The following is a 12,189-nucleotide window of genomic DNA, read 5'->3' as shown; positions in this document are numbered from 1 at the left end:
CCTGCTTGACAATCAGTCTGCAGTAATCATCAGTATTCACTGATTATTTCTATTTTACTTTTCTTCTCATAACGCTACATCGTGGCTTCTGGTTTAGTCCAGTTTGATCCTGGTTGTGTTCTGGTCAGACTGCAGCTTCTACACCAGGTGAGATTTACCTGAAAGAAAGAAGAAAAGGATCCAACGGGCTCGTTCTTACAGTATTGTAGAAACTGGGTCACCAGAACCTGGAGTTCGGCTCCGCGTGATGAGCCGGACTTACAGCTCTCTGCAAAGTGTCTTCTCTCCGGACGTTGGACCGGCAGCGGCTGCTCGGTGCGGGCCGCTCCGCGCTGCGGTCCGTCGGTCATGGCCGCCAGGAGCACCGGGCTGGTCCGCAGGTGCTTCCGGTAGTGCTTCCTCGCGGTCCGGTCCCAGGCCTGTCGGGGGTCCATTTCCACCTGACACCAGGTCTCCCTGCGCAGGTTCAGGTCCAGCAGGGTCCTCTCCTCAGACCCGGACATGTCTTCCCACCGCCGCCGGCTTGTAGGCGGTTGCTATGGAGACAAGATTCACAAACTTCAACTCACAAATCTGTAGCTTCATGTTTAAAATGTGCAAAGCAAACGATTTAATACGTGCACGAACTACCTGGTGCACAAAACTGCTTTATGCACAGATCAGTTTACACGTGCACGAGGGAGTTAGAGACACTTCACGCTTCCTGCGTGGATGGTGAGTTTAAATGCTGCTGGAAATGAATGAATGAATGAAAATGAATGAATGAATGAAAAATACTTTATTAATCCCAAAGGGAAATTCAATAAATAAATAAAGCTGGGTCATCTGGGTTTTCTTCTCAGTGGATGATGGATGGATGGATGATGGATGGATGGATGGATGATGGATGGATGGTGGATGATGGATGGATGGATAGATGGATGGATGGATGGATGGATGATGGATGGATGATGGATGGATGGATGATGGATGGATGGATGGATGATGGATGATGGATGGATGATGGATGATGGATGATGGATGGATGGATGATGGATGATGGATGGATGATGGATGGATGGATGGATAATGGATGATGGATGGATGATGGATGGATGGATGGATGATGGATGGATGGATGGATGATGGATGGATGGATGGATGGATGGATGGATGGATGGATGGATGATGGATGGATGATGGATGGATGGATGGATGATGGATGATGGATGGATGATGGATGGATGGATGGATGATGGATGGATGGATGATGGATGGATGATGGATGATGGATGGATGGATGATGGATGATGGATGGATGATGGATGGATGGATGATGGATGGATGGATGATGGATGGATGATGGATGGATGGATGATGGATGGATGGATGGATGGATGATGGATGATGGATGGATGGATGATGGATGGATGGATGATGGATGGATGGATGATGGATGATGGATGGATGATGGATGGATGGATGATGGATGGATGGATGATGGATGATGGATGGATGATGGATGGATGGATGATGGATGGATGGATGGATGATGGATGGATGGATGGATGATGGATGGATGGATGATGGATGGATGATGGATGGATGGATGATGGATGGATGGATGATGGATGATGGATGATGGATGGATGGATGATGGATGATGGATGGATGATGGATGGATGGATGATGGATGATGGATGGATGATGGATGGATGGATGATGGATGGATGGATGGATGATGGATGGATGGATGATGGATGGATGGATGGATGGATGATGGATGGATGATGGATGGATGGATGATGGATGGATGGATGGATGATGGATGATGGATGGATGATGGATGATGGATGATGGATGGATGGATGATGGATGGATGATGGATGGATGGATGATGGATGGATGATGGATGGATGGATGATGGATGGATGGATGGATGATGGATGGATGATGGATGGATGGATGGATGATGGATGGATGGATGATGGATGATGGATGATGGATGATGGATGGATGGATGATGGATGATGGATGATGGATGGATGATGGATGATAGATGGATGGATGATGGATGGATGATGGATGGATGGATGGATGGATGATGGATGGATGGATGGATGATGGATGGATGATGGATGGATGGATGATGGATGGATGGATGGATGGATGGATGATGGATGATGGATGGATGATGGATGATGGATGGATGGATGGATGGATGATGGATGGATGATGGATGATGGATGGATGGATGGATGATGGATGATGGATGATGGATGGATGATGGATGATGGATGGATGGATGATGGATGGATGGATGGATGATGGATGGATGATGGATGGATGATGGATGATGGATGGATGGATGGATGATGGATGATGGATGGATGATGGATGATGGATGATGGATGGATGATGGATGGATGGATGATGGATGGATGGATGGATGATGGATGGATGATGGATGGATGGATGATGGATGGATGGATGGATGATGGATGATGGATGATGGATGATGGATGGATGGATGGATGATGGATGATGGATGGATGATGGATGATGGATGATGGATGATGGATGATGGATGGATGGATGATGGATGGATGGATGGATGATGGATGGATGATGGATGGATGGATGGATGATGGATGATGGATGATGGATGGATGATGGATGATGGATGGATGATGGATGGATGGATGATGGATGGATGGATGGATGATGGATGGATGATGGATGATGGATGATGGATGATGGATGGATGATGGATGATGGATGATGGATGGATGATGGATGGATGATGGATGGATGGATGATGGATGGATAAGTGGGGAACATATATGATGCTATATGGTTGATGCTGGTTAATCTTCTAGAAAATGGGAACATTTCTCTGGTTGGATTGAAACAGTCGCCCAGTCTGCTCCTCTAGAAATCTTCCTACTGGAAAACAGGTTGAGTCCGAACTACTGACCTGACCTACGTTACAGAGACAGCTGAGAACCGTTCACGTCTGTCTAAAATAAATACAGTTTTTATTCATTATTAATAATTCACAATGATTTTTAATATGTTTTTTCTCCACAATAATCAGTTAATTCAACACTTAGCTGCTCACCTCCTTCCTCAGCGTCACCTGGACATGTTCATGAGGGGAAGGGGACATGTTCATGAGGGGAGGGGGACATGTTCAGGTGGGGAAGGGGACATGTTCAGGTAGGGAAAGGGACATGTTCATGTGGGGAAGGGGACATGTTCAGGTAGGGAAAGGGACATGTTCATGTGGGGAAGGGGACATGTTCATGAGGGGAAGGGGACATGTTCAGGTAGGGAAAGGGACATGTTCAGGTGGGGAAGGGGACATGTTCATGAGGGGAAGGGGACATGTTCATGAGGGGAAGGGGACATGTTCAGGTGGGGAAGGGGACATGTTCATGAGGGGAAGGGGACATGTTCATGAGGGGAAGGGGACATGTTCAGGTGGGGAAGGGGACATGTTCATGAGGGGAAGGGGACATGTTCATGAGGGGAAGGGGACATGTTCAGGTGGGGAAGGGGACATGTTCAGGTAGGGAAAGGGACATGTTCATGAGGGGAAGGGGACATGTTCATGAGGGGAGGGGGACATGTTCAGGTGGGGAAGGGGACATGTTCAGGTAGGGAAAGGGACATGTTCATGTGGGGAAGGGGACATGTTCAGGTAGGGAAAGGGACATGTTCATGTGGGGAAGGGGACATGTTCATGAGGGGAAGGGGACATGTTCAGGTAGGGAAAGGGACATGTTCAGGTAGGGAAAGGGACATGTTCAGGTGGGGAAGGGGACATGTTCATGAGGGGAAGGGGACATGTTCATGAGGGGAAGGGGACATGTTCAGGTGGGGAAGGGGACATGTTCATGAGGGGAAGGGGACATGTTCATGAGGGGAAGGGGACATGTTCAGGTGGGGAAGGGGACATGTTCAGGTAGGGAAAGGGACATGTTCATGAGGGGAGGGGGACATGTTCATGTGATGTTCCACAACTTTCCATCAGAAGAGCGAACCGACCACCTCGTCTCTGGAAGAACTGGGTGACGTACTGTCCACCCCTCTGTTCTCTCTCCCTGCTGTCTTACCATCCACTGCCTGTCTGTTGCTGCCTGGTGGAGCAGGTGATGGAGCAGGTGATGGAGCAGGTGGACTGAACCATTTAAGGGAAATATAGAGGGGGGGGTTTAAAAACAGAGAACCGTAGTGGCATCATTGTGTTGTATCTAAAACATTTACGTGATATAAGTTTATCATTGAGTTTTAGGTCATTTTGTTATTATTATAGACTCCCAGAGTCCTTCACCTTTCCCTCCTTTTCGGAGCCTGGACATGGTACGGGGCTAACTGTTGAATAAAGGCTTCAGACGCCACATGTCCAGTCCTCATCACAACCAGCCAGTGGAAAAACCAACAAACGTAGTTTTCCTACATTTAAGGTTCTTGTTCCAAATTAAAAACATAAAACATATTTCAGTCTGGACTAACTACAACTGGACAAAATAAAATGTCGACCTGCACATAAAACAACGAGCAGTCACCAAGAATCAGAGATTAGGAACAAAAAATAAAGAAAAGAAAAGATTTGGTGAACTTTCAGATACAAAAAGGAGCTTTCTTGTTAACATGCTGCTTTTACTTCACACAGGAGCTTTGTTATTTGTCATCTGGTGGCTGGACCTCATTCAAAGTGTCACACAGTTCATGTCATCTTCTTAATGACAGCAGTTAAATAAAAACCAACAAAAAACTACACATTTACACGCACTGGTGATGAGTTACTGTAGGAACATTTAGATATTTGATTCTCTGTAAATGATCTTCTATGTGAATGGTTTGGTCTGCAGCTTCGGCCTCGGAGGGAAAAGTGAAGAGTTTTTAACACGTGACATAACTTGCACATGGACACCCTGGCTGCACCAGACCTGATTCAGGACCAGGGATCGCTGACGGTCTGCTCAGTCTGCCAATGAGCCATTTATATGAGTCAGGTGTGTGGAAGCAGGGGATCATGGGAAGCCTGCAGGACCACGGACCGGAGCACCAGAGGACCGGAACTGGGATCCCTGAATGTCCAGAAAACCGATAAAAGCTCCTGCCCTGCAGCAGAGCGGTGCACATGCAGCTTTGTGTTGCAGCTCTTTGTTCTAACATGGAAGTTTGTTACAGCACAGCCTTACTGGACACAGCGTCACAGAAAGCCTCGAAAAGTCGCAGTGAAACCATGAAATCATAAGTTTCATTAACAGGATTAAAAGCCTGCAGGTTAAACGTCAGGTTAAGTCAGGATGGGCGCTCCGCCGGAGCCACGTCCTCCCTGCAGTTACAGGCCACTCTGGCCTCCTGGTAACCGGACGGATTAGCCGACAGGTTTGTGTTTAACACCAGCAACACGAACTCTTCGGAGCCGCTTTTAGAAACATCGGGATCTGTGAAAGTGTCCAGGTGGATGGCAGTCCGGACCCTCGGCTGTAAGTAGTCTCACAGCTGACTGCAGTCCTGCTGGAAGGGTCTCAGGATGTCCATGACAGCGACTCTGAGTGTAAAGAGAAAGCATGTTTTATTCATGTAAAGCGAGACTGTAGCTCATGATGGGCTGATTCAACATGACTCCATCCTGGTGCAAAGCGGTGTAGGTGGTGTAGCCTGCAGGCAGCGCTGTGCGTGAGAAGTTCTGAGGGCCTCTTCCAGGGGACGGGGGCTGCCCCCTTTCCAGCCCGGACCCTGTCGACTCAGAAGCCCGAGGACACGAAGACATCCCATGAGGCCGCTGTGCTTCTACCGGCTGTCCTGTTCTCCTGTGGAGACCATCCTTCTCTCCAAGGTGCCGGTTCAGGCCGAGAACGGCATGTTAGTCGTCGTTTGAGAGGTTTCACATCTAGAATCGATGTAGCTGTTATTGTTCTTCATAAGGCAATAACGTATGTGAGAGATGTACTTAGTACTTAGTACTTTAAGTTATCAGTGTGTAGGTGTGATGCTACCATGTCCCCACAAAGGTGTGAAGCAGACCAGGGCCGTCTCAGGAGTGTCCACACATGAACCAGCCAGAGTTCAGCCATGACACTAGTGAGCAATCTGCCCTGCCAAATAATGCCCCCCTGCTGCTGCAAACATACAAACAGGTGGAGCTGAGATGTGTTTCCTGCATCATAACAAGTGTGTGTTCAGCCATTAGTGTGACTTTCTTACATGTAACTTACAAACTAATAAACCAGGGGAAGCAAATCTCTGCAAGACCTGCTTTGCCACATGATGCACCCCCTCACGGAGCTAAAATCCAAACCGGTTGAAACGGGTTCCACCTTGTAACTCGTCTATTATGACTCCTCGCTGTTTCTTACCTGGTTAACCTGCCTGTTTAAGAAAGAATGAAAAGCTGTTTTTTCAGATCCACCTTTGATTCGTGTCGCGTGAGAAAGTCGTGATGCTGTTTTATCCTGGTTTTATCTCTGTCAGCACTTTGATCCACTAGAGTTATAGAAATAAAACTTCATTAATGGAAATGCAGCCATTAAACATGGAGCCATACAAACATAGAAACTCAGAACCAAACTTTCACCTTTATTATTGTCCCAAGCAAAACATGACAAGAAATAAACATAAGAAGAAAAAAACATCATTTCTGGATCATCTGAGTGGAAGATTATGTGTGTTTAACCAGTCACGTGCTACACGAAAGAAGAAGAATAAATAAGAACCAGGAGCAACTTTGATCAAACAGAAAACACCATGGAGAAACACCACTGTGGTTACCAGCCTAAAAAGAGAAAGCAGAAAAACTGAGCGGAAATGGCAGAAAAATGAACTTCAAATTCACTCTGAGCTGTACAAACAAAGCCTGCGTAACTATAACAATGAGCTGTGAAGGCCAGAGAGCTGCATTTATCTGGAATGATTAACAGGAATGTCAACAATTCTCTCTGTTTGCTATGATTGAAAAACTTACTAATCCTCCTATACAGATAAGCCCAGAGCTCCTTTCCACTGAGAAATAAAACCAATTTACCAACTTTTTTAGCCAAAACATTAAAACAATTAGGCAAAATATTAATTCCACACAGTCACACAAGAAAACTAGTCTGTGTCTAAAACCCGGAAATAATTCTGATGTCATGTCGCAATTTAAAATGGTTGATTTAAAAGTCCTACAAGAAACAGTTTTTACCTCAGTAGAAAGTGATCTCCTACTGATAGTTAACAGCTCACTGGCATCAGGCATTTTACCCAAGTCAGTAAAGATAGCTGCTATTAAGCCTCCTAAAGAAAAGGACTCTAGACGCCTCTATAACGAACAACTATAGACCGTCTCTAACCTCTTTTATTTCCAAGATTATTGAGAAAGTTGTATTTCACCAGCTTCATGACTTTTTAAATGAAAGTGGAAATCTTGATAAATTTCAGTCCGGCTTCCGACCTCATCACAGCCCTGAAACAGCTCTGGTCACAGTGTTAAATGACATTAGGTTGAATACTGATTCTGGTCAAATATCAGTCCTGGTTCTGGTCTAGTACTAGTCCTGGTTCTGGTCTAGTACTAGTCCTGGTTCTGGTCTAGTACTAGTCGTGGTTTTTGGTCAAATATCAGTCCTGGTTCTGGTCCAGTATCAGTCCTGGTTCTGGTCTAGTACTAGTCCTGGTTTGTGGTCAAATATCAGTCCTGGTTCTGGTCTAGAACTAGTCCTGGTTTTTGGTCAAGTATCAGTCCTGGTTCTGGTCCAGTATCAGTCCTGGTTATGGTCTAGTACTAGTCCTGGTTTTTGGCCTAGTATCAGTCCTGGTTCTGGTCTAGTACTAGTCCTGGTTTTTGGCCTAGTATCAGTCCTGGTTCTGGTCTAGTACTAGTCCTGGTTTTTGGTCCAGTATCAGTCCTGGTTCTGGTCTAGTACTAGTCCTGGTTCTGGTCTAGTATCAGTCCTGGTTCTGGTCAAGTATCAGCCCTGGTTCTGGTCTAGTACTAGTCCTGGTTTTTGGCCTAGTATCAGTCCTGGTTCTGGTCTGGTACTAGTCCTGGTTTTTGGTCTAGTATTAGTCCTGGTTCTGTTGGATCTCAGTGCTGCGTTTGATACTGTAGATCACAGAATCCTGTTGCACAGGCTGAAAACTGGGTTGGACTTTCTGGAGCGGTCCTTAACTGGTTCAGGTCCTATTTAGAAGGCCGGAGTTATTTTCTTACGATCGGCAGCTATGAATCCGAGCGAGTGGCCATGACTTGTGGAGTCCCCCAGGGGTCAGTCCTTGGACCTCTTCTGTTCAACTTGTATCTGCTCCCTTTGGGTAAAATATTACAGAACTATAGTATTAGTTATCAAAGTTATGCTGATGATACACAACTTTATGTGTCTCTGTCACCAGATGACTGCAGTCCAATAGACTTATTGTGTCAGTGTCTGGAGCAAATAAACACCTGGATGAAGGAGAATTTTCTACAATTAAATGAAGACAAAACTGAGATTATTCTGTTTGGTAGCAAAGAGAAGAGGGTCAGCATTGGCAAACACCTGGAGACTCGGGCTCTTAAAATTACCAACCAAGTTGGTAACCTGGGAGTGTTGATAGACTCAGATCTGACTTTCAGCATCCACATCAAAGCTTCACTAAGAAGCTTTTTACCAGCTCAGAAACATCAACAGGATTAAAAGTTTAGTCTCCCAGTAAGAGCAGGAGAAACTCATCCATGAACCATCTCCAGTAGACTGGATTACTGTAATGGTCTTTTAACAGGACTTCCTAAAAAGAGCATTAAACATCTGCAGCTCATCTAAAACGCTGCTGCTGGAGTTTTAACCAGGACTAAGAGATCTGAACACATCACACCAGTTTTGAAATCTTTACACTGGCTTCCAGTCAGTCACAGAATAGATTTTAAAACCCTTCTGCTTGTTTACAAATCCCAGAATGGTTTAGGCCCAGAATACATCTGTGATATGTTCAGAGAATATAAACCTAGCAGAGCTCTTAGATCCAAAGACTCTGGTCAACTAGTCCAGACCAGAGTCCAGACTAAACATGGAGAAGCAGCATTTAGCTGTTATGCTGCAAACAAATGGAACAAACTGCCAGTGGAGATTAAACTTTCACCAAATGTAGACATTTTTAAATCTAGGTTAAAAACATTTCTTTTCTCATGTCTATGCATGAAATCTGTACGGTAACTTTTTTAACTTATCTTGCTTTTAATCATTTTAATGTAATTTATTATTTTATTGTGATTATGTGTTGATGCCTTTTACTATTTCTAAATATCTGTAATGTCTTTGTTTAATGTAAAGCACTTTGAATTGTCCTGTACATGAAATGTGTCGTACAAATAAACTGCTTTTCCTTACAGCAGGTGAACCGCTGCAGGAACACCAGACAGAAAAAGTTAAACTTCATAAACGAGCTAAAGAAGCAAATAACGAGAGTTTGACTCCAGATGTGACTGAAGTACAATATAAACAACAATAACATCGATTGTAGATGTGAAACGTCTCAAACAACGACACGATTTCGCTGAGTTGTGTGCGTTCCCGCGACGTGAAGCAGACGTGCAGACCTGCCGTTCTCAGCACGACACCGGCGCCTCCTTCAGAGCTCACCTCTTCCTCCCTCAGCACCCTCATATGTCTTCATTGATCCCGCCTCGGTTTCTGTGTTCTTTTCTCCGTGGTTGCCGTGGTTACCAGGGTCAGCTGGCTCATTTACAAACGTCCACTGACCCGTCCTGGCGGTGAGGTGCAGCTGTGGGTGGATGATGGAAACAGGGAGCTTGTGTGTCGGCGCGCGTGCTTTTATAAGTTTATTTCTTACAGAATGTTTTAGAAATGAGACCCTGCTGATCGGTCAGAACGTTTCGCTCGTGGGGTCGTGATCATTCCTGGATCAGATGTGCGGGATGAGACCTGGTTCATCAGGACCAAAGATCTTCAGCTCAAGTTTTCTTCCTCCCAACTCGCCGCAGGTGTGTAAGGCCCAATTTCACCCCTTAAAACGGAGCTAGAAGGGGTAGGGCTGAAAAGTCAACCCCTACGAATTGGGACACCCTTCAACAGTCACATACGTCATCAGTAGTCACCAAAGAACATTTTACAGGAACTGGAAGAAACTTTAAATAAAAAAACAATAAATATATTAAAAAATATTAAACACAGAGCTCAAACAGAAAAAACCAGCAAAACTACCGGCTGTATTTAAAAAAACTATGTTGTGCATCGTTGCTGTTTGTGAAGCTGAAATATCTCCCTCATCACTGCGTGTCAGTCTGATCTATGAGCGGTGAGCGAACTGCTGCTGCGACGCGACGCTGCTGCAATGCTGCTGCAATGCTGCTGCAACGCTGCCGTGACGCTGCTGCGACGCGACGCTGCAACGCGACGCTGCGTCTTTTTAACATATACCCCGGGACACTGGCACAAAAGAAATGCGGCCCACTGGGAATCCTCTAGAACCTCTCCGTTAGCCGGCATTGCTCTTAAAGTGTATTCCAGCGTGAGAAATCAGAGGTTTAGCGTGAGAGCGTAAGAAGCCATTCAAATGCATGAGTCTCACGACCGATGCGTGACAGTAGCCCTGTAAACAAACGCAGCGTACCGGCTCGCACAGGCTATGGTTCACCACGGTCTCGTGCTGCAACATGCTGCTGTCAAACATGACATGAGAGAGATCACTCCACAAGAGCGTTCAGTCCAGATACTGCATAGTGAAACCTGAATTAAGATGGGGGAGCTAATAAAAACTATCTAAAACTTGTTGCGCTCATTTTTTCCTTACAGTGCAATTAATTGACTTATTGCTTATCGACAGGCATGTGTGGGACGTAATGTACGAATTTTGCATGCAATTAAAATTAATTGTGTTTGCTGGTATACGCTCTTTTTCTCTGTGGCTTTTTTTTTTTTTTTTTTTTTTTTTTGTGCGAGTGTGTGTTGCCCTGCACCTCAAGAAAGCGTGATACGTAGAAACACTTGCTTTCTCATATAGAACAGGACATTTTTCATACCCCTCCGTTTCAAGTGGGCCTCTGAAAAATCTTCGTTTGAAAGGGTATATAGCCCTACCCCTTACCCCTACCCCTCTGTCCTAAAAGAAATTGGGACACCCCTACCCCTACACCCCCTAACGGAGGGGAAGGGCTAAGGGGTGAAATGGGATTCAGCCTTTATCATCTGAACCTGTCCACCGCTGTGCTACTGTTCAGTAATGCCCCCCAACAGGCCTGAAGCCGGACAGAAGTCTTACAAACAACCCAGCATCCACAAGGGTCTACATCATCATCATCATCGTCGTCAGCTTTTTAAGATGTTCTGCAGCTGAACACGGCAGGACTGAACAATCAGCCCCTGAACGTCTGAATTTACAGACGACAAAAAAGAAACACAAATAATGATGAAGAAATAAAACAAGTAAGAGTGAATAAAAGCAAATAAAAAAGAAAAGTAGACGTAAGGAAATTAAATAGTGGGTTGATACCAGAGGGGTTCATGTGTGATGGTGCTTTTAGTGAATACCTGCTGGAGGTAGTGCTGCCATCTAGTGGCCGAACACCCACTCAGCAGGCTGTTCCCACCAGTGTGTGTCTGTCGGCTTAAACACAGATTCCTGTAGATCTGCAGAGGATGAACATTCAACTCTTCAGTTTAGAACCGCGGAGCTTAAAACGCTGTTTCTCCTCTTTCTGCACCGCTTCGTCCAACGAGGGTCGCAGGGAAGCTGGAGTCTGTCCAAGTTATCAGGTGAGAAGCAGGTACACCTGGACAGGTATATCTAGACAGGTACACCTGGACAGGTACATCTAGACAGGTACATCTGGACAGGTACACCTGGACAGGTATATCTTGACAGGTACACCTGGACAGGTACATCTAGACAGGTACATCTGGACAGGTATATCTAGACAGGTACACCTGGACAGGTACATCTAGACAGGTGCACCTGGAAAGGTATATCTAGACAGGTACACCTGGACAGGTACATCTAGACAGGTACACCTGGACAGGTACATCTAGACAGGTACACCTGGACAGGTATATCTTGACAGGTACATCTAGACAGGTACACCTGGACAGGTACATCTAGACAGGTACACCTGGACAGGTATATCTAGACAGGTACACCTGGACAGGTACATCTAGACAGGTACATCTAGACAGGTACACCTGGACAGGTACATCTAGACAGGTACATCTAGACAGGTACACC

The 12,189-nt window shown here is 45.6% G+C and overlaps 1 protein-coding gene across 2 annotated transcripts; it reads right to left on the bottom strand.

Moving 5' to 3' along the window:
* Positions 1–29: 29 nt before the first annotated feature.
* On the bottom strand, positions 30–729 carry LOC121634142 (spermatogenesis-associated protein 45-like). Of its 2 annotated transcripts, none has more exons than XM_041976636.1 (2): positions 631–729; positions 30–536 (listed from the first exon to the last, which is right to left on the bottom strand). In XM_041976636.1, the coding sequence occupies exon 2, from the start codon at positions 501–503 to the stop codon at positions 75–77; it is 429 nt and encodes a 142-aa protein (XP_041832570.1). In that variant the 5' UTR covers positions 504–536; positions 631–729; the 3' UTR covers positions 30–74. The 2 variants fall into 2 exon arrangements, with proteins under 2 accessions (XP_041832570.1, XP_041832571.1); XM_041976637.1 differs by having other exon boundaries at positions 81–158; positions 263–729.
* Between the last annotated feature and the right edge of the window lie 11,460 nt (positions 730–12,189).

Source organism: Melanotaenia boesemani, chromosome 22 (assembly GCF_017639745.1).
Source record: "Melanotaenia boesemani isolate fMelBoe1 chromosome 22, fMelBoe1.pri, whole genome shotgun sequence".
Lineage (NCBI taxonomy): Eukaryota > Metazoa > Chordata > Actinopteri > Atheriniformes > Melanotaeniidae > Melanotaenia > Melanotaenia boesemani.
The sequence above is the reverse complement of the archived record's forward strand: the minus strand, read 5'-3'. Positions and strand labels throughout refer to the sequence as shown.

What these genes read in the sequence shown, in the direction of transcription:
- LOC121634142 (XM_041976636.1), bottom strand. Translation starts at nt 503, where the DNA reads ATGTCCGGGTCTGAGGAGAGGACCCTGCTGGACCTGAACCTGCGCAGG.